The following is a 22262-nucleotide window of genomic DNA, read 5'->3' as shown; positions in this document are numbered from 1 at the left end:
TTTCATTGCTGCTGACATTTTTACTTTTTTTGTTATTAATCGAAATTTAACGATTTTTTTGCAAAAAAATGACATTTTTCACTTTCAGTTGTAAAATTTTGCAAAAAAAAACGAGATCCATATAGAAATTTTGCTCTAAATTTATAGTTCTACATGTCTTTGATAAAAAAAAAATGTTTGGGTAAAAAAAAAATGGTTTGGGTAAAAGTTATAGCGTTTACAAACTATGGTACAAAAATGTGAATTTCCGCTTTTTGAAGCCGCTCTGACTTTCTGAGCACCTGTCATGTTTCCTGAGGTTCTACAATGCCCAGACAGTACAAACACCCCACAAATGACCCCATTTCTGAAAGTACACACCCTAAGGTATTCGCTGATGGGCATAGTGAGTTCATAGAACTTTTTATTTTTTGTCACAAGTTAGCGGAAAATGATGATTTTTTTTTTTTTTTTTTTTTTTCTTACAAAGTCTCATATTCCACTAACTTGTGACAAAAAATAAAAAGTTCTATGAACTCACTATGCCCATCAGCGAATACCTTGGGGTCTCTTCTTTCCAAAATGGGGTCACTTGTGGGGTAGTTATACTGCCCTGGCATTCTAGGGGCCCAAATGTGTGGTAAGGAGTTTGAAATCAAATTCAGTAAAAAATGACCTGTGAAATCCGAAAGGTGCTCTTTGGAATATGGGCCCCTTTGCCCACCTAGGCTGCAAAAAAGTGTCACACATCTGGTATCTCCGTACTCAGGAGAAGGTGGGGAATGTGTTTTGGGGTGTCATTTTATATATACCCATGCTGGGTGAGAGAAATATCTTGGCAAAAGACAACTTTTCCCATTTTTTTATACAAAGTTGTCATTTGACCAAGATATTTATCTCACCCAGTATGGGTATATGTAAAAAGACACCCCAAAACACATTCCTCAACTTCTCCTGAGTACGGGGATACCAGATGTGTGACGCTTTTTTGCAGCCTAGGTGGGCAAAGGGGCCCATATTCCAAAGAGCACCTTTCGGATTTCACTCCTCATTTTTTCCTGAATTTGATTTCAAACTCCTTACCACACATTTGGGCCCCTAGAATACCAGGGCAGTATAACTACCCCACAAGTGACCCCATTTTGGAAAGAAGACACCCCAAGGTATTCCGTGAGGGGCATGGCGAGTTCCTAGAATTTTTTATTTTTTGTCACAAGTTAGTGGAAAATGATGATTTTTTTTTTTTTTTTTTTTTTTCATACAAAGTCTCATATTCCACAAACTTGTGACAAAAAATAAAAACTTCCATGAACTCACTATGCCCATCAGCGAATACCTTGGGGTCTCTTCTTTCCAAAATGGGGTCACTTGTGGGGTAGTTATACTGCCCTGGCATTCTAGGGGCCCAAATGTGTGGTAAGTAGGTAAATGACCTGTGAAATCCGAAAGGTGCTCTTTGGAATGTGGGCCCCTTTGCCCCCCTAGGCTGCAAAAAAGTGTCACACATCTGGTATCTCCGTACTCAGGAGAAGTTGAGGAATGTGTTTTGGGGTGTCTTTTTACATATACCCATGCTGGGTGAGATAAATATCTTGGTCAAATGCCAACTTTGTATAAAAAAATGGGAAAAGTTGTCTTTTGCCAAGATATTTCTCTCACCCAGCATGGGTATATGTAAAATGACACCCCAAAACACATTCCCCAACTTCTCCCGATTACGGAGATACCAGATGTGTGACACTTTTTTGCAGCCTAGGTGGGCAAAGGGGCCCATATTCAAAAGAGCACCTTTCGGATTTCAAAGGTCATTTTTTACAGAATTTGATTTCAAACTCCTTACCACACATTTGGGCCCCTAGAATGCCAGGGCAGTATAACTACCCCACAAGTGACCCCATTTTGGAAAGAAGAGACCCCAAGGTATTCGCTGATGGGCATAGTGAGTTCATGGAACTTTTTATTTTTTGTCACAAGTTAGTGGAATATGAGACTTTGTATGAAAAAAAAAAAAAAAAAAAAATAAGCATTTTCCACTAACTTGTGACAAAAAATAAAAAATTCTAGGAACTCGCCATGCCCCTCACGGAATACCTTGGGGGGTCTTCTTTCCAAAATGGGGTCACTTGTGGGGTAGTTATACTGCCCTGGCATTTTCCAGGGGCCCTAATGTGTGGTAAGTAGGTAAATGACCTGTGAAATCCTAAAGGTGCTCTTTGGAATATGGGCCCCTTTGCCCACCTAGGCTGCAAAAAAGTGTCACACATGTGGTATCTCCGTATTCAGGAGACGTTGGGGAATGTGTTTTGGGGTGTCATTTTACATATACCCATGCTGGGTGAGAGAAATATCTTGGCAAAAGACAACTTTTCCCATTTTTTTATACAAAGTTGGCATTTGACCAAGATATTTCTCTCACCCAGCATGGGTATATGTAAAATGACACCCCAAAACACATTCCCCAACTTCTCCTGAGTACGGCGATACCAGATGTGTGACACTTTTTTGCAGCCTAGATGCGCAAAGGTGCCCAAATTCCTTTTAGGAGGGCATTTTTAGACATTTGGATACCAGACTTCTTCTCACGCTTTGGGGCCCCTAGAATGCCAGGGCAGTATAAATACCCCACATGTGACCCCATTTTGGAAAGAAGACACCCCAAGGTATTCAATGAGGGGCATGGCGAGTTCATAGAAATTTTATTTTTTTGGCACAAGTTAGCGGAAATTGATATTTTTTATTTTTTTCTCACAAAGTCTCCCGTTCCACTAACTTGGGACAAAAATTTCAATCTTTCATGGACTCAATATGCCCCTCACGGAATACCTGGGGGTGTCTTCTTTCCGAAATGGGGTCACATGTGGGGTATTTATACTGCCCTGGCATTCTAGGGGCCCTAAAGCGTGAGAAGAAGTCTGGAATATAAATGTCTAAAAAATTTTACGCATTTGGATTCCGTGAGGGGTATGGTGAGTTCATGTGAGATTTTATTTTTTGACACAAGTTAGTGGAATATGAGACTTTGTAAGAAAAAAAAATAAAAATTCCGCTAACTTGGGCCAAAAAAATATCTGAATGGAGCCTTACAGAGGGGTGATCAATGACAGGGGGGTTGATCAATGACAGGGGGGTTGATCAATGACAGGGGGGTGATCAATGACAGGGGGGTGATCAATGACAGGGGGGTGATCAATGACAGGGGGGTGATCAATGACAGGGGGGTGATCAGGGAGTCTATATGGGGTGATAACCACAGTCATTGATCACGCCCGTGTAAGGCTTCATTCAGACGTCCGGATGCGTTTTGCGGATCCGATCCATCTATCAGTGCATCCGTAAAAATCATGCGGACATCTGAATGGAGCTTTACAGGGGGGTAATCAATGACAGGGGGGTAATCAATGACAGGGGGGTGATCAGGGAGTCTATATGGGGTGATCACCACAGTCATTGATCACGCCCCTGTAAGGCTTCATTCAGACGTCCGGATGCGTTTTGCGGATCCGATCCATCTATCAGTGCATCCGTAAAAATCATGCGGACGTCTGAATGGAGCTTTACAGGGGGGTAATCAATGACAGGGGTGTAATCAATGACAGGGGGGTGATCAGGGAGTCTATATGGGGTGATCACCACAGTCATTGATCACGCCCCTGTAAGGCTTCATTCAGACGTCCGGATGCGTTTTGCGGATCCGATCCATCTATCAGTGCATCCGTAAAAATCATGCGGACGTCTGAATGGAGCTTTACAGGGGGGTAATCAATGACAGGGGGGTGATCAGGGAGTCTATATGGGGTGATCACCACAGTCATTGATCACGCCCCTGTAAGGCTTCATTCAGACGTCCGGATGCGTTTTGCGGATCCGATCCATCTATCAGTGCATCCGTAAAAATCATGCGGACGTCTGAATGGAGCTTTACAGGGGGGTAATCAATGACAGGGGGGTAATCAATGACAGGGGGGTGATCAGGGAGTCTATATGGGGTGATCACCACAGTCATTGATCATGCCCCTGTAAGGCTTCATTCAGACGTCCGGATGCGTTTTGCGGATCCGATCCATCTATCAGTGCATCCGTAAAAATCATGCGGACATCTGAATGGAGCTTTACAGGGGGGTGATCAGGGAGTCTATATGGGGTGATCACCACAGTCATTGATCATGCCCCTGTAAGGCTTCATTCAGACGTCCGGATGCGTTTTGCGGATCCGATCCATCTATCAGTGGATCCGTAAAAATCATGCGGACGTCTGAATGGAGCTTTACAGGGGGGTAATCAATGACAGGGGGGTAATCAATGACAGGGGGGTGATCAGGGAGTCTATATGGGGTGATCAGGGGTGATTAGGGGTGATCAGGGGTTAATAAGTGACGGGGGGGGGTGTAGTGTAGTGTAGTGGTGCTTGGTGCTACTTTACTGAGCTACCTGTGTCCTCTGGTGGTCGATCCAAACAAAGGGGACCACCAGAGGACCAGGTAGCAGGTATATTAGACGCTGTTATCAAAACAGCGTCTAATATACCTGTTAGGGGTTAAAAAAAACACATCTCCAGCCTGCCAGCGAACGATCGCCGCTGGCAGGCTGGAGATCAACTCTCTTACCTTCCGTTCCTGTGAGCGCGCGCGCCTGTGTGCGCGCGTTCACAGGAAATCTCGCGTCTCGCGAGATGACGCGTATATGCGTGACTGTGCGCAGGGCTGCCACCTCCGGAACGCGATCCTGCGTTAGGCGGTCCGGAGGTGGTTAATAACATTTAATATGAAATATTTCAATTTCACATTACCCAGATGGTGGTAGTGTTAATGGCAGCTCTGTCATACTGCTTGATGCCGTTGGAGTAAAACACTCCCCTGTCAGTCCCTCGTCTCTGGTTCTATTGGAGACTGTAATGGTCTATGGAATCGCCACGTCAACTGCAACTTTGACACCTGACTTGTTTCAGATGTGCAGTTTCACATATTGGTGGGAATTTATTAAGACTGGTGAGTCAGAAGTCAATTTAAGGGCTCATGCACACAAATGCATTTTTTGTCCACCTCCGCATTTTTTGCGGATCAGATGTAGACCTATTCACTTCAATGGGGCCGCAAAAGATGCAGGCAGCACACCGTGCTCTTTGCAATTATCCTATATTGTGTGAAATGGCACCCCCAAACCTTCAGAAGAATTAATCTGGCTCATACTCACGTTCATTCATATTATAGCTGGAGAGGTCAGGGTAGCTTCTTTGAGTAGGTCTTGTAGCTGAAAAATAAAGTTACATTACAGTTTCATACAGAGATAAAATTTGTTACAAACATGTAACATTAAAAATGTAGTGTCAGAGCTGCCACTTAAATTGGGGATCTGATGTTAAAGAGTACCTGTCATTTCAAATATCTTTTCAGAATAAGCTGCCATGTGTGTCTACATGAGTGACAGCACTATACCTGGCCATTATATGACTTGTATCTGGAATTTTTAGTAGTTTTCCCATCTGTAGACTTCATATCTAATTGTCATTTGCCCCTTAGCTGGCAGGTGGAGACAAGCTGTAATGACAATTTCTCAGAGTATGCAAACACATTATTTTCCTTAACTCTCTCTGCCTGACTCACAATCACTCAAAAGTGCCATATGGTACGTTATAGAGAAGTACTGATCCAAATAGATGTCAATAAAGCACTTAGGGTGAGATATAACACTTATTATTAGCTGCTGAGTCCTGCCTGTCTCTCTCGCTCTCTGTTTCTCTCTATCACTGCTGCTCCCATGTCCAAAGACACCCATGGGATGGTGTAATCTAATCCTGAAAGGCTATGTACGCATTCAGAGGCAATTTTTTTATGATTTAATTTTCATCATGTTGGGCTAAAATAAAAAAAATTTCACTTGGTCTTTATTAAAAACTAGCTGAAGGATCCGGCTTTGCTCGGGTATATTTAATCTATTTCATTTAATAATTGTGTGTGTCGTTAAAAGATATCAACACTATCCACTATAACAGTGACATCTACAGCACCCCACCCACAAAACAGTGACTTCCACAGCCCCCCACCCCTTAACACTGACCCCCCCCCACAGTGCCCACCCCCTTAACTTTGACCTTTACAGCAGCCTTTCCCTTTAACAGTCACTTTCACAGCATACCACCCCCTTGATAGTGACCTCCACAGGGGCCCGCCCCCTTAACAGTGGCCTTTACTGGATCAGGGCGTGTCCTTTTGAACAGCTCACTCTAAGGCCTCATGCACACGACAGTATTTTTTCACGGTCCGCAAAACGGAGTTCCGTTGTTCCGTGATCCATTTTTGTTTCCGTGTGTCTTCCTTGATTTTTGGAGGATCACCAGACATGAAAAGTGAAAAAAAAATCTAAGTCAAGTTTGCCTTGAAAATGATAGGAAAAAAACGGACACGGATCACGGACGCGGATGACAATCTTGTGTGCCTCCGTGTTTTTTCACGGACCCATTGACTTGAATGGGTCTGCGAACCGTTGTCCGTGAAAAAAAATAGGACAGGTCATATTTTTTTGACGGACTGGAAACACGGATCACGGACGCAGAGGACTAACAGTGCATTTTCCGAGTTTTCAACGGACCCATTGAAAGTCAATGGGTCCGCAGAAAATCACGGAAAACGGAACAACGGACACGGAACACAACAACGGTCGTGTGCATGAGGCCTAAGACAGCAGCACTGTGCTGTCTGAGTGTAAGCTGCAGGGAGAAAGTCACCCTCCTTCTCACCTCTGCAACTGACAGAAGTTGATTTGTACCTTCGTTTTTTCAATCCCCGTCGGCTCAGGAGTGGGAGAGGGCATGGCCTAACCGGAAAGGGGGCGTGTCCTTTCGAACAGCTTACTCTAAGACAGCAGCACTGTGCTGTCTGAGTGTAAGCTGCAGGGAGAAAGTCACCCTCCCTCCTACCTTTGCAACTGACAGAAGTTGATTTTTACCTTCATTTTTTCAATCGCTGTCGGCTCAGGAGTGGGAGGGGTGTGGTTTAGCGGGGCCTGGGGGTGGGGTTTTAAGTCTTTTAAGAATGGACACATTGTGGCAGGGGGCGTGTCTGGGCTCCTTCCTGCAAGAGTGACGCCCCTCTGGGCACCTTACTGGCTAATTTGCATACCAAATAAACTGGATTTTCAGAGGATGAAAACATCTATTGCTGGAACAAAGGCACATCTTGAATAAGGTACTAAGTGCTATTAGGCCATGGCTTTACTTCAATAGCAATTTTCCTGGTGACAGATTTCCTTTAAAGCTCTCCTACAGCAGTGAAGAAAAATGGCTGGGTTGTTATGGAAATCTGGAGTAAAACTGGGTATGTGGAGGCTAACGGCCTGTGAGCTTCTATTGGCTGATAAGGGTCATGTGACCAAGCTTCTATTGGCTAATGCATTTTTTGGGAATATCTCAGGAACGGTACGCCCTATAGAGCGGAGACCTGGTCTAAAACCTTTCCGGACACCTGATGTTCCTGTGTGCCAAATTTCGTGATTGTAAATGCGACGGTGTGGATTCCTTTAGCGGACATACACACACACACACACACACACACACACACACTCAGCTTTTTATATTAGATATTCAGCCCTTCTGTCACAAGGGGTTTACTGCTTGTCTAGATGGGTGAATCGTGCTTTCAGTTTGTGCCGATTATCTAATAAACCAGATCTCTAAATTACAAAAAAGTCATAAGCACTTAAGCCACATTCTTATCAGTGAAATAAGAAATTAGCTATAATGAGTGTTTATAAGGTCAGAGATAAGGAGACGTCAGCTGAGCTGCCTGACTGAACAGAGTATACAGAGCCTGCTACTAGAGAATCACAAGGCTCTACAGAGAAAGGGGCTCAAAATCTAATATATACAGGGAGTGCAGAATTATTAGGCAAGTTGTATTTTTGAGGATTAATTTTATTATTGAACAACAACCATGTTCTCAATGAACCCAAAAAACTCATTAATATCAAAGCTGAATATTTTTGGAAGTAGTTTTTAGTTTGTTTTTAGTTTTAGCTATTTTAGGGGGATATCTGTGTGTGCAGGTGACTATTACTGTGCATAATTATTAGGCAACTTAACAAAAAACAAATATATACCCATTTCAATTATTTATTTTTACCAGTGAAACCAATATAACATCTCAACATTCACAAATATACATTTCTGACATTCAAAAACAAAACAAAAACAAATCAGTGACCAATATAGCCACCTTTCTTTGCAAGGACACTCAAAAGCCTGCCATCCATGGATTCTGTCAGTGTTTTGATCTGTTCACCATCAACATTGCGTGCAGCAGCAACCACAGCCTCCCAGACACTGTTCAGAGAGGTGTACTGTTTTCCCTCCTTGTAAATCTCACATTTGATGATGGACCACAGGTTCTCAATGGGGTTCAGATCAGGTGAACAAGGAGGCCATGTCATTAGATTTTCTTCTTTTATACCCTTTCTTGCCAGCCACGCTGTGGAGTACTTGGACGCGTGTGATGGAGCATTGTCCTGCATGAAAATCATGTTTTTCTTTAAGGATGCAGACTTCTTCCTGTACCACTGCTTGAAGAAGGTGTCTTCCAGAAACTGGCAGTAGGACTGGGAGTTGAGCTTGACTCCATCCTCAACCCGAAAAGGCCCCACAAGCTCATCTTTGATGATACCAGCCCAAACCAGTACTCCACCTCCACCTTGCTGGCGTCTGAGTCGGACTAGAGCTCTCTGCCCTTTACCAATCCAGCCACGGGCCCATCCATCTGGCTCATCAAGACTCACTCTCATTTCATCAGTCCATAAAACCTTAGAAAAATCAGTCTTGACGTTTCAGCTTGTGTGTCTTTTTCAGTGGTGGTCGTCTTTCAGCCTTTCTTACCTTGGCCATGTCTCTGAGTATTGCACACCTTGTGCTTTTGGGCACTCCAGTGATGTTGCAGCTCTGAAATATGGCCAAACTGGTGGCAAGTGGCATCTTGGCAGCTGCACGCTTGACTTTTCTCAGTTCATGGGCAGTTATTTTGCGCCTTGGTTTTTCCACACGCTTCTTGCGACCCTGTTGACTATTTTGAATGAAACGCTTGATTGTTCGATGATCACGCTTCAGAAGCTTTGCAATTTTAAGAGTGCTGCATCCCTCTGCAAGATATCTCACTATTTTTTGACTTTTCTGAGCCTGTCAAGTCCTTCTTTTGACCCATTTTGCCAAAGGAAAGGAAGTTGCCTAATAATTATGCACACCTAATATAGGGTGTTGATGTCATTAAACCACACCCCTTCTCATTACAGAGATGCACATCACCTAATATGTTTAATTGGTAGTAGGCTTTCGAGCCTATACAGCTTGGAGTAAGACAACATGCATAAAGAGGATGATGTGGTCAAAATACTCATTTGCCCTATAATTCTGCACGCAGTGTAAAGCTGAGTGTATGTATGTGTGTATGTCCGCTAAAGGAATCTGCACCGTCACATTTACAATGACGAAATTTGGCACACAGGTACATCAGGTGTCTGGGAAGGTTTTAGACTGGGTCTCAGCTCTCTAGCAGGTACCATGAAATGCATTAGTCAATAGAAGCCTGGTCACATGAACCTTATCAGCCAATAGAAGCTCACAGGCCCTCAGTATCCACATACACACAGTTTTACACCAGGTTTCCATAACAACCCAGCCATTTTTCTTCACTGCTATAGGTCAGCTTTAAAGGGGCAGGGCGAGCAGAGCGCTGTGGAGGTCACAGGTAAGGGGGCAGGTAGGGTGGCCATTCAGGCCACCCTCAAAAGATGGACTTAAAAACATTGCCCCAGGTGCCGCTAAACCACACCCCATTAGGCCACACCCCCTCGCACTCTGCAGCCGACAGGGATTGAAAAAATGAAGGTAAAAAACTTCTGTCAGCTGCAGGGGTGGGAGGGAGGGCAACTTTCCCCGCCCCCAGGTCCCGCTAAACCACACCCCCTCCTACTCCGCAGCCGACAGGGATTTAAAAAAAATTTTAAGGTAAAAATCTACTTCTGTCAGCTGCAGGGGTGGGAGGGAGGGTGACTTTTTTTCATGCAGCTCACGCTCAGATAGCACAATGCTGCTGTCTGAGAGTGAGCTGTTCTAATGGACATCCCTGCGTCTGAAGGAGTCTGAAAGCTGGACCGTCCAGCATAAAACCGGACCATTGCCTTAGGGGCAGGCTGCTGTGGAGGTCACAGTTAAGGGGATGATTCGCTATGGAGGTCAGTGTTAAAGGGGTTATCCAATTTCAAGAAACCCCCGCCACATGTGCCGTAATATACTTACCCTGCTCCTGGTGCGGCTCCTGGTCCCCGCATCGCCACTGCTGCTTCTCCCTGGACATAGATGAAAAACATCTGGTGTCGGGGGGAGCAGCCAAGGCAGGCAGGGAACGGGACAAGCCTCCCTAGCATCGCGGGTGAGGCTAGGGAGGTTCGTCCCCGTCTGCCATTGGCTGCTCCCCCCGACACCGGATGTTTTCATCCGTGAGCAGGGAGAAGCAGCAGCGGCAATGTGGGGGCCGGGAGCGGGGTAAGTATATTACCGGTGACGGGTCCGGCACATGTCACAGTTTTTCTTGAAATTGGATAACCCTTTTAAAGGGGCAGATTGCTGTAGAGGCCACTGTTAAGGGGATGGGGTACTGTGGGGGTCCCAAGTAAAGGGGCGCCCACTGTGGAGGTCACTGTTAAAGGGGCGGGATGCTGTAGAGGTCACTGTTAAAGGGGCAGGCGCTGTGGAGGTCTCTGTTAAGGGGGCAGGGAACGGTGGAGGTCACAGTTAAGGGGATGGTCCGCTATGGAGGTCAATGTTAAGGGGGGGGGGGGGGAAGTGTTGTGGAGGTCACATTTTAAGGTAACGGAGCTCTGTGGAGGTCACTATTAAGGGGCGGGTTATTGTGGAAATTACTGTTAACGAGACAGGGTACTGTGGAGGTCACTAATAAAATGGCGGCCGCTGTGTTAGGTCACTGTTAAAGGGGAGGGCGCTGTGGATGTTACTTCTAAGGGGGCAGGCCGCTGTGGAGGTCCCTGTTAAAGAGGCAGGGTACTGTAGATGTCACTGTTATAGTGGATACCGTCGATATTGTCACGGACGTTCCCGCGACAGATGGCAGGAGATCGGTGAGACTGGCAACACATGGTTTGATCTGACATGTTTTCTGTTTGGATCAAATGACGTCTGTGTTGTTTCTGGTGCTTGCCACACCTTCTTTTCCCAGGGTCATTTAACCTTCTCTATTTATAGTTGCTTCTCCCACAATGCTGTGCGGTTTATAGCTTCTGTTTGGACCTTTGGATAGATTGTGGTTGGATCTCGGCTAAGTTCCTAGTGCCTCCATTGCTCCTTTGAAGTTAAGTCTTTCCTTTCCCTTTTGTATTTTGTTTGTGTTCTGTGTGTTGGATTTCTCTATTGTTTGTATTAGGCCTGAAGGAGACTCCTGTTCATCCTTCCATTTGGAGGAACAGGTAGTCTCGTACCTGCCATTAGTACCAGGGTCCTATAGGGCTAGATAGGACTCTAGGTATTCCTGCGTATGAACTTACCTGCCTTTGGGGTCTGTTCATACTGCTATTCAGTTTGGTTAGGGTTTTCACTAGCAGGTGTCCATTTTCCTTCCCAAGTACTCAGGCCTGATTCTCTGTACCCCCCCCCCCCCCCACACCTTCCCTCCTATGCTAGGTGTGGTGTTTCCCTCCCACACCAAAGCGTGACAGATATTCTTTAACAACACACACAACCATTAAATTAAATATACCCGTGCGATGCCGGGTCCTTCTGCTGGTTGTTAATAAAGACCAATTGAAAAAAAGATTTTTAGTTCAAGATGAGTAAAATGCAATAATAAAAATAATTCCCTCAAAAGGTGTACATAGCCTTTAATTAAAGGGTTTCTGTCATCCAAAAAATCATTATGTATCTGGCTGACCTTAGCGATGTGCTAATGTCAGCAGAACATAACTGTGTGACTTATATCTCCCTGCCTGCCGCCGTTCGCGCTAAATAATGACTTTTATAATATGCAAATGAGCCTCTAGGTGCTAGTGGGGCGTTGCTGCTGCACCTAGAGGCTCCATCTTCTCACCGTTTGGCACACCCTTGTAAAGGTGATTGACATCCTCGGTCTCCTGCGTACCCCGGAAATCCCACTCGCCTGATGCCATCCTTCACTCACTGCCCCTGCGCCTAATACTAAAATGGACGGCGCAGTCACGGGATTTGTGGGGCACGGAGGAAACCGAGGATGTCAATCACCTTTACAAGGGCGTGCCACACGGTGAGAGGGGGCTGATTACTGGAGAACAATGCATTTTTTACAAAAATATTACAAAGTTTCTTATATTTGCCTGTACTATTGATTTATGCAAAGTTGTGCGAAGCATGAGTAACCATTTATGGGCATGTTTCTATGAGGCAGATTAGCAGGAGAAATTTAATTGACAAAAAGATGCACTCCAAACATCGGAATGTGGCTATTTCTGCAATGTGTGCATAGATTTCCACACTGCTGCACCTTACTGAATCACCTGACTACGTTTTGCTAGTGATTTAAGGCCGAACATACAGACTTTAGAACTGATCACCTATCCTCAGGATAATTAATCAATATCTGATCGGTGGGGGTCCGACACCCGGAACGATCAGTTGTTTTAGAAGGCACTGGCGCTCTCCCTGCTCATCAAGCACAGTACCGTACATTGTATAGTGGCTGTACCTGGTGTTCTCTTCAATGGGGCTGAGCTGCATCTAGGCCATGTGACCGATGAATGCGTTGTCACTGGCCTAGGAAAAGCTGGAGATGTCCGCAGCGCTACAGCGAGTGCCGCTGCCTTCTCAAACAGCCGATTGGCAGGGGTCATGGGTATGATCAGTTCTAAAGTCTTGGAAAACCCCTTTAAGACAGCTGTCAGCCAAATGCTTGTTCACCAACAGCCATCACTCCAGATCCCCTCATACACTAATTGCACACTAAGGCTACATTCTCTTCAGGCTGGCATGTCATTTCCTGTAACTGTTACAACTTCTACCGTAACAGCAGCTATGGCTGGTGGAAGTTAAAGTGGACGTGCACATCACTATACAAATTAAACACCAGGGGGAGCTATTATAATGACGCAAAAGAGAATATCTCACAATTGGAGTATTTTTGTAACAGAAAGAAAATTACAAAAGTCTTCCTTTGAATCCAGAGGAGAAAAAAAAAAAACAGCAGCACCTATATAAGCAGACTTAAAACTTGAGTTTTTGAGCATTCACGTGTTTCATTTCAAGAGTGTGTTTGTATTAAGTGTGTGATTTAAGATCAAGTGACTTTAGATTCAGGAACTTTAGAAGAAGACTACACTAAGGCCCCTTTCACAGGGACGAGATTTCCGCGCGGGTCCAATGCGTGAGGTGAACGCATTGCACCCGCACTGAATCCGGACCCATTCATTTCTATGGGGCTGTGCACATGAGCGGTGATTTTCACGCATCACTTGTGCGTTGAGTGAAAATCGCAGCATGCTCCTCTTTGTGAGTTTTCCACGCAACACAGGCCCAATAGAAATTAATGGGGCTGCATGAAAATCGCAAGCATCCGCAAGCAAGTGCAGATGCGGTGCGATTTTCACACACGGTTGCTAGGAGACGATCGGGATGGGGACCCGATCATTATTATTTCCCCTTATAACATGGTTATAAGGGAAAATAATAGCATTCTGAATACAGAATGCATATTACAATAGGGCTGGAGGGGTTAAAAATAAAAAAATATTTAACTCACCTTAATCCACTTGTTCGCGCAGCCGGCATCTCTTCTGTCTTCTTTTGTGAGGAATAGGACCTTTGATGACGTCACTACGTTCATCACATGGTCCGTCACATGATCCATCATCATAAAATTACCAATGCATGGACATGGTCATGTGACCACAGCCCAGAACGGGAGATAGAAATTATGAAGGTAGAAGAAATAAATTACAAAATTATAGCCCCCTACATAAATGATTATTTTTAAGGATGTTGATGCAGACCAGAAAGGGGTTATCTGGAGATCTGATACTGATGGCCTATCCTCACGATAGGTCATCAATATCAGATTGACACCCCCATCGATCAGCTGTTCAAACAGGCCGCGGCGCTCTGTGCGTGACGTCACCGCACATCAGTCACATGGCCTAGGCGCAGCTCAGTCACATTCAACTGAATGGGGATGAGCTGCAATACCAAGCACAGCTACTATACAATGTACAGCGGCCTCTTCAAACAGCTGATCGGCAGGGGTGCTGGGAGCCGGACCCCCGGCGATCGAAATAGATGATCTATCCTGGAGATAGGCCATCAATATCAAACTCCGGGATAACCCCTTCAGTTTTAGACATTCACGTGTCCAGCTTATATATTCCCCAGCTAATTCCTGACCATTTACCTGTAAAATATTTGCATGATAAAAACATTAACCATTACATATGCTGTACAGAGAAACTGCTCCTTACCTTCTGTGCCATTTACTGGCTGGTGGGGGCGCTGTCTATTCACCTTCACTGCCATCTCTTTCTACAAAAATAAAAGCAAATAGCACCACAGGTTATGTCTACATTTATATTGCAGGCTCTAATCGACTTATCTATTAGGACTCTGAATAGTAAAGCACTGCGAAATATTATTATTACATGAAGAAATTATGACGGCCATCTACGAGATAAAAGTGCTCTATGAATGCAAACAAAAAAACAGAGTAGCTTTAATAAAAATGATAAATCTCCGTCATTGTGTTTAAAGATAGTAAAAGAAATTACACATTTGTCATGAAAAAAAAAAATACTTAAAAATCACTCCAATCACAAAAAAATATAAATGGCTACCGAAAAAAAAAAAAATCACAAATAATTGTCTAGTAATTAAAGGGCATCTGTCAGCAGTTTTCTACCCATCAAACTGGCTGACCTGTTACATGTGCGCTTGGCAGCTGAAGGCATCTGTGTTGGTCCCATGTTCATGAGTAGGGTTATTGGCTAAGCTCGGGCCCTCTACAACCCGTTAAACGAACCCATCCAACCCTCTCTCCATCCCAAATTAACCACGCATAGCCACTGTTCGGATTAAATCGGCCACAGCAGCCGTTTTATTAAATAACATAAATAATTGGAATAATAATGACATAACCATTTGACTTAGAACTGACGAGGGAGGTCTTAGAAGCCGCCTAAATGCACCTTAACCGAACAAAACCACCACGGCAATTCCATCTTGCCCCCAGCCGCGTACCACAAGCTCGGGGACACCAACTCATTCTCTCATTCACCTGTACCATCCAGTAACCCCAGCTTCTATGACCTCCCCCCGCCACGACTGCCGAGACAAACGCAACTCCCTACAGTCTGTAGTACAATCCCTAAAAAACCCTTAGAACCCAATCTAAACTTAGAGACACCAAACTTTGCGACACCCTTATCCGCAAAACCGGTAACAGAAATGCCCTTTGACTCCTCATCCTTAGTACTATGCTAATAAGACAAATAATGCTAATATATATATATATATATATATATATATATATATATTTATTATTATTTTTTTTTAGATAGATATATGTAGCGCCCAGCCCCCCCTGCAACAGTAACAGAACAAAGGTGGGAGGGGGGGAGATGCTGGCTCCTGCTTATCCCCAAAATGGCGCCCGTTTTCCGGCTCCCACTCATTTAAAAACTCTGCCCCCCGCCCCTTCTCAGACCACTCCCTGCCTCACGTCTGCATTCATTAACCCTAACCTAACCCTAGCCCTTTCTCTACAAAACCTGAACTTCGCTTCCGTCCGGCCTTACTTATGTGCCCGAATTGCTGAGAAATATGATGTTTTATATATGCAAATGAGCCTCTAGGAGCAACAGGGGCGTTGTCATTACACCAAGAGGCTCTGCTCTCTCTGCAACTGCTGTGCCCTGTGCACTGTAGGAGCTCCAGGCGTGATGACATTTTCACTGCCTAGCCCAGTCAATCAGCTGGACTAAGCTCTAGGTGTAATGGCAACGCCCCCGTTGCTCATTAGCATATATTAAACATTTATTTTTCTAAGCAATGCGGGCACATATAAACATGGGACCAACATTTATGCCTTTTGACCGTGGAAAACTGCTGAAGCCCTAGGTATGGGGTGGAGAGAGGAAGACAAACATACTTTTGTGAAGCTTAATATGAAGTTTTGTTCTGCCAGATTCTGCTCCTTAAAGAGATTGTCCAAACTTTACAAGTGAGGGCCTATCCTCAGGACAGGCAATCAATATCTGATCAGCAGACGTTTGACACACCCGTGATCAGGTGTTCTGCAGCAGCGCTGGCGCCGGAGCTATTAATCTGTGTCCATTGTGCATTTGAAAGAGCCAGTTTATGTGGCGCTGCTTCCATTCACTTCAATAGGAACAGCGTTTCAGTAACCAGCTGCGTTCACTGCACAAAAGATGGAGAGGGGTGCTTCCGCTGCTGGAGCTTTAGAGCTGATTGGTGGAGTGTGAGGTGTCGGACCACCGCTGATCCAGGGGATAGGCTATCACTTGAAAAGAGTTGGACAACCCCTTTGAGTGACCAGAGGGGAGGGGCACTGCAGCAGTTCAGTGCAGAGTGCATTTCACAATGAAGCTCCTCCTCCGAGGTACTTTCAGGAGCAGTAATAATACTTCAAATTCACGCTTCTTCTGATAATAAAAGATCCACAAAACATGCTTGCCCTGCTCACCCCAGCCCCTACATGGCACTCTCAGCAGTTTTGCATGGTCAAAAATGTTTGGGTAAAAAAAAAAAAAATGGTTTCGGTAAAAGTTATAGCGTTTACAAACTATGGTACAAAAATGTGAATTTCCGCTTTTTGAAGCAGCTCTGACTTTCTGAGCACCTGTCATGTTTCCTGAGGTTCTACAATGGCCAGACAGTACAAACACCCCACAAATTACCCCATTTCGGAAAGTAGACACCCTAAGGTATTCACTGATGGGCATAGTGAGTTCATAGAACTTTTTATTTTTTGTCACAAGTTAGCGGAAAATGATGATTTTTTATTTATTTTTTCTTACAAAGTCTCATATACCACTAACTTGTGACAAAAAATAAAAACTTCCATGAACTCACTATGCCCATGACGAAGTACCTTGGGGTGTCTTCTTTCCAAAATGGGGTCACTTGTGGGGTAGTTATACTGCCCTTGCATTTTAGGGGCCCTAATGCGTGAGAAGTAGTTTGAAATCAAAATGTGTTAAAAATGCCCTGTGAAATCCTAAAGGTGCTCTTTAGAATGTGGGCCCATTTGCCCACCTAGGCTGCAAAAAAGTGTCACACATGTGGTATCGCCGTACTCGGAAGAAGTAGGGCAATGTGTTTTGGGGTGTATTTTTACATATACCCATGCTGGGTGAGAGAAATATCTGTCTAAAAGTCAACTTTTCCCATTTTTTTATACAAAGTTGTCATTTTAGAGAGATATTTCTCTCACCCAGCATGGGTATATGTAAAAAGACACGCAAAAACACATTGCCCAACTTCTCCTGAGTACGGCGATACCACATGTGTGACACTTTTTTGCAGCCTAGATGCGCAAAGGGGCCCAAATTCCTTTTAGGAAGGCATTTTTAGACATTTGGATCCCAGACTTCTCACGCTTTAGGGCCCCTAAAATGCCAGGGCAGTATAAATACCCCACATGTGACTCCATTTTGGAAAGAAGACACCCCAAGGTATTCAATGAGGGGCATGGCGAGTTCATAGAAGTTATTTTTTTTTGGCACAAGTTAGCGGAAATTGATTTTTTTTTGTTTTTTCTCACAAAGTCTCCCTTCCAATCTTTCATGGACTCAATATGCCCCTCAGCGAATACCTTGGGGTGTCTTCTTTCCAAAATGGGGTCATTTGTGGGGTGTTTGTACTGCCCTGGCATTTGAGGGTCTCCACAATCATTACATGTATGGCCAGCATTAGGAGTTTCTGCTATTCTCCTTATATTGAGCATACGGGTAATGAGATTTTATTTTTTCGTTCGGCCTCTGGGATGAAAGAAAAAATGAACGGCACAGATTTCTTCATTCGCATCGATCAATGTGGATGAAAAAATCTCTGCCAAAAAAAAAAAAAAAAAAAGAAGGAGGGGGAAAGGACTCTGCCAGGACATAGGAGCTCCGCCCAACATCCAAACTCACTTAGCTCGTATGCCCTGGCAAACCCGATTTCTCCATTCACATCGATGTGGATGAATAAATCATTGCCGTGATTTTTAATTTTTATATATACAAAGTGTTTGCCAAAGCATATGAACACCGCCTTCCCCTCAGCTCATATGCCTCGGCAAACGTATCTTTTTTACTGCAGAGGAGAAATCTCGTCTTGCAGCGCCGCATACACAGACTTTTGTGTAATCTGACAGCAGCGCAATGCTTCTGTCAGAATGCACATCAGTGCTGCAGCTGGTTGATCACTTGGTCCACCTACAAGGTAAAAAAAAAAAAAATGTAAAAACCAGGCCGCAACGCAATAAATTTATTAACATTAACTTTATAACAACATTTGAACGGAACATTAACTTTTATAAACTTTTTGAACAGAACATTAACTTTTTTGCTTACCGGTGATTTTTTTTTAGTTATTTTTTTACCTTTTTTATAGGACAAACCTCTCCTTCTCCATGGGACAATGTGCAAAGCGCAAATCGCCCAGAGATGTGGTGAAGTACATTATGCACTTTGTCCCAGGTGAAAGGAGAGGTTTGCAGCAGCTCTGTGTGAAAGGGCCCTAACAGCCCTGTGTGCCTGTCCTGAGTAACGTAATCCCTAGGCTAATAGTGTACCTGTGTGTGGTACTTCCGGAAAAACTCCCCTAAGCATAGGGCAGGGTGGTCAGGGCAGTCAGAACAGAAATAGCGGGTGTCACGCCTTATTCCACTCCTGCTACAGACACGACATTTTTTTCGGGGTGACGGTTGGGTTGAGGTACCAGAAACGACACTGGGGAAATGTCGCTCGTGTAGACGGCTCACTACACTGGTGGATGGGGCCACGGAACCTCCTGGATACAGGAGGTTCTCGATGATCTCTTCCTGAAATTTGAGGAAGGATTGTGTTCTCCCAGCCTTACTGTAGAGAACAAAACTATTATATGCAGCCAATTGAATCAAATATACAGACACCTTCTTATACCAGCGTCTGGTGAGGCGGGACACTAAATAGGGAGCCAACATCTGGTCATTGAAGTCCACCCCTCCCATGAGCAAATTATAGTCAGGCCTGATCAGGCAAACACTGTGTTTTGGGTGGAGGGCGAACTAAGGTGACACTAATACAATTATAGATCTGACTGTGATCAGTTTTGATCACTTACAGATACTATAAAAGTACAAATGCTGATTAGCGATACGCTAATCAGCGAATCAGTGACTGCGGTGCGGTGGGCTGGGTGCTAACCGACGCTAACTGCCTAACAAAGGGGCCTAAACTATCCTAAACCTAACCGTCAATACTAGTGAAAAAAAAATAAAAGTGACAGTTTACACTGATCACTTTTTTCCCTTTCACTAGGTCAGTGGTGGGCAACCTTTTTTTTCAACTGAGCCAAATGTCGCCAAAACCACGATTGAAATTTATTTTGAGAGCCACATTTTTAAAACCGAAAATACATAGGATGGTACACTGTTTTTAGTTTCAATAAGTTTTTATTGAGAATATTGGATGACGCACTGGTATTTATCTGTGGAAGACGCACTGATATTTATCTGTGGAAGACGCACTGTTATGGGGGATCTGTGGATGACGATCTGGTATTTATCTGTGGATGACGCATATATGGCATCTTATGTGTGTGTAAATAGTATTATAAAATTAGTGGGGCTCATCATGGATATTTTAAGCAGGGTTCTCCACCTTGATGGATACACCCAAACAGTAGGCAAGAAGTAAAGGTAATAAAACAGGCATGCACACATTGCACTGACTCTGCAGTCAAGTTGAATAAAAGTAAAAAATGACAACATAAAATTAAATAAAAATCAAGATACAACTAAAAAAGTACATATAAAAGTATGTGAAAACACACTCAAATAGTCCTCACTGGTACTGTGATATATTGACCTCAGAACCTGGCCACTAACTTATTTTGCTGGCTCCTAGATTACGATATTCCGCAATTTTATGTCCACACCCCCCTTTTCACATCAACCCTTTTTATGTCAATCCCACAATGTCACATTTCTCCCCTCATGTCACATTTCTCCCCTCATGTCACATTCCCCCCCCCCTCCATGATGGCCATCACGCCTTTCTTTTTACCCTGCCCTGTTCACATCTCTCATTTCCATAGTTAGGCACACTTAATTCATAATCTCCACCCCCCCTCCCATGATGACCATCAGTCACCCCTTTCTTTTTGCCCTGTTCACAGTTCACATCTCTCATATGAGTACATAATTCATAATCATCCCCCCCCCCCTCCATGATGGCCACCAGTCACCCCTTTCATTTGTCTCTCCCTGGCCCTGCCCACATCTCTCATTTCCAAGTTCCAGAGGCATATAGTTCATATTCATCCCCTCCCCCCCTTCATTCCCCCCCAACCCTTCCTTTTTCTGTCACAGAAATTGAGTCCCCAGAGGCAGGCAGGCCAGGCCATTGCTACACCTACCGGATGACACGCTGCTGATTTGGGAGGCACAGTCTTCTTCTGAGGGCGGCAGACAGAGAGAGGATGCTGCCTCGCCGCGGCGGCGCTACACAGAAAGTCACGCCCCCCTATACCACATGACCCGACTGGAGCTGTGTGGAGCCGGCCGCCGGGGCTGCACACAGGGCGCGCACTGACAGAGGCTAGATGCAGAGTCCTGACTTTTGGGGCGGGAGGGGAGCGGGCGCCCGGCACACAGAAGAGCCGCATTAAAGTGCGTAAAGAGCCGCATTTGGCTCGCGAGCCGCGGCTTGCCGACCACTGCACTAGGTGATTGACAGGGGCGATCAAGGGGTCAATTGGGGTGATGGGGGGTGATCTGGGGCTAAGTGTTGTGTCTTGTGTACTTAGTGATGTGTGCTCCTCTGCTGGGACCAACCGACGAAAAGAACCAGCAGAGGAGCACAGAAGCCATTTAACACATTATATTTATAAATATAATCTGTTAGATGGCTTCTGATTCATTTTTTTGAAAATCATCAGCCTGCCAGCGACGATCATTGGCTGGCAGGCTGATGACGAACTTGTCCTCTAACTTTTGCCGGCCCGCGATGCGCATGCGCGGGCTGGCTGTGAGCGTAATCTCGCGTCTCGCGAGAGGACGCGTGACTGTGCCTGAGTGAGCCGCCTCCGGAACGCGATCCTGCGTTAGTCCTACAAAAAATATTCTACAGTTTTCAAACCAGCACCTGCATCTGAATACATTTGTAATTGCTTGTAATTAAAAATTTTACATAGCCACCGAGTTATTTAATAAAATGTATCTGTATAGCGCCACCTGCTGTTTGTTGCTGTCTTATTTCTTTGACCTGCTCACTGAGGAGGCCGCACATGCTCAGTTACATCCTACAACTGTCTCCTGAGCTGTGATTGGGAGAGCTGAGACACGCCCCTGAGCTTCAGCAGAAAAGACACTCCCCTTGAGCTGTCAGCTTGATATAAATCTAGCAGAGCAATGAATGGGGAGATCTCTGGATCCATGTGAGGTACAGGGCTGGTTCTAGCTTTGTTAGAAAGAGATTGTCATGTATTATATGATGTCTGATATTCATTTTTTACAGTAGTCATGGAATAATCCCTTTAATAGGTAAAAAGCTGACAAATTCACCTCTGCTACATCTATACTAATAATGAGCAGAAAAAATGTCACTAGTTAAGGGCTCAAGCACATGACCGTATGTATTTTGCGGACCGCAAAAAATACGGATGACATCTGTGTGCATTCTGTATTTTGCGGAACAGAACAGCTGGCCCTTCATAGAACAGTACTATCCTTGTCCGTAATGCGGACAATAATAGGACATGTTCTATACTGAAACGGAATGAACACGGAGTAACTTCCGTTTTTTTTGCGGACCCATTAAAGTGAATGGTTAAACATACGGTCTGCAAAAAAACAAAAAACGGAACGGACAAAGAAAATAAGTTTGTGTGCATGAGCCTTAAGAGATAGTGACCAGCGTCCTCTCAGATCTGCTCCGTTTTACGGATGTTGTGCGCCGTACATGACAAGTGCAGAAATGTAACAGCTTACAGACTGGACGGGCAGCCTAAAGATATAGGATGTCCCATAGGCACGGTGCACTGTTTGCTCTGGTTATCATTCACACTAGTAAGC

The 22262-nt window shown here is 44.6% G+C and overlaps 1 protein-coding gene across 1 annotated transcript in view; it reads right to left on the bottom strand.

Moving 5' to 3' along the window:
* Window positions 1-22262, bottom strand: part of SH3YL1 (SH3 and SYLF domain containing 1) — a 160285-nt gene that overhangs the window by 39194 nt on the left and 98829 nt on the right. The window contains exons 8-9 of the mRNA XM_040427589.1: window positions 14449-14509; window positions 5170-5226 (exon numbers count right to left, since the gene is read on the bottom strand). Of these exons, the coding sequence (XP_040283523.1) occupies window positions 5170-5226; window positions 14449-14509 (118 nt within the window). The remainder of the gene's footprint in view (window positions 1-5169; window positions 5227-14448; window positions 14510-22262) is intronic.

Source organism: Bufo bufo, chromosome 4, assembly GCF_905171765.1.
Source record: "Bufo bufo chromosome 4, aBufBuf1.1, whole genome shotgun sequence".
Taxonomy (NCBI): Eukaryota; Metazoa; Chordata; class Amphibia; order Anura; family Bufonidae; genus Bufo; species Bufo bufo.
This window is presented reverse-complemented; position numbering and strand designations above follow the sequence as displayed.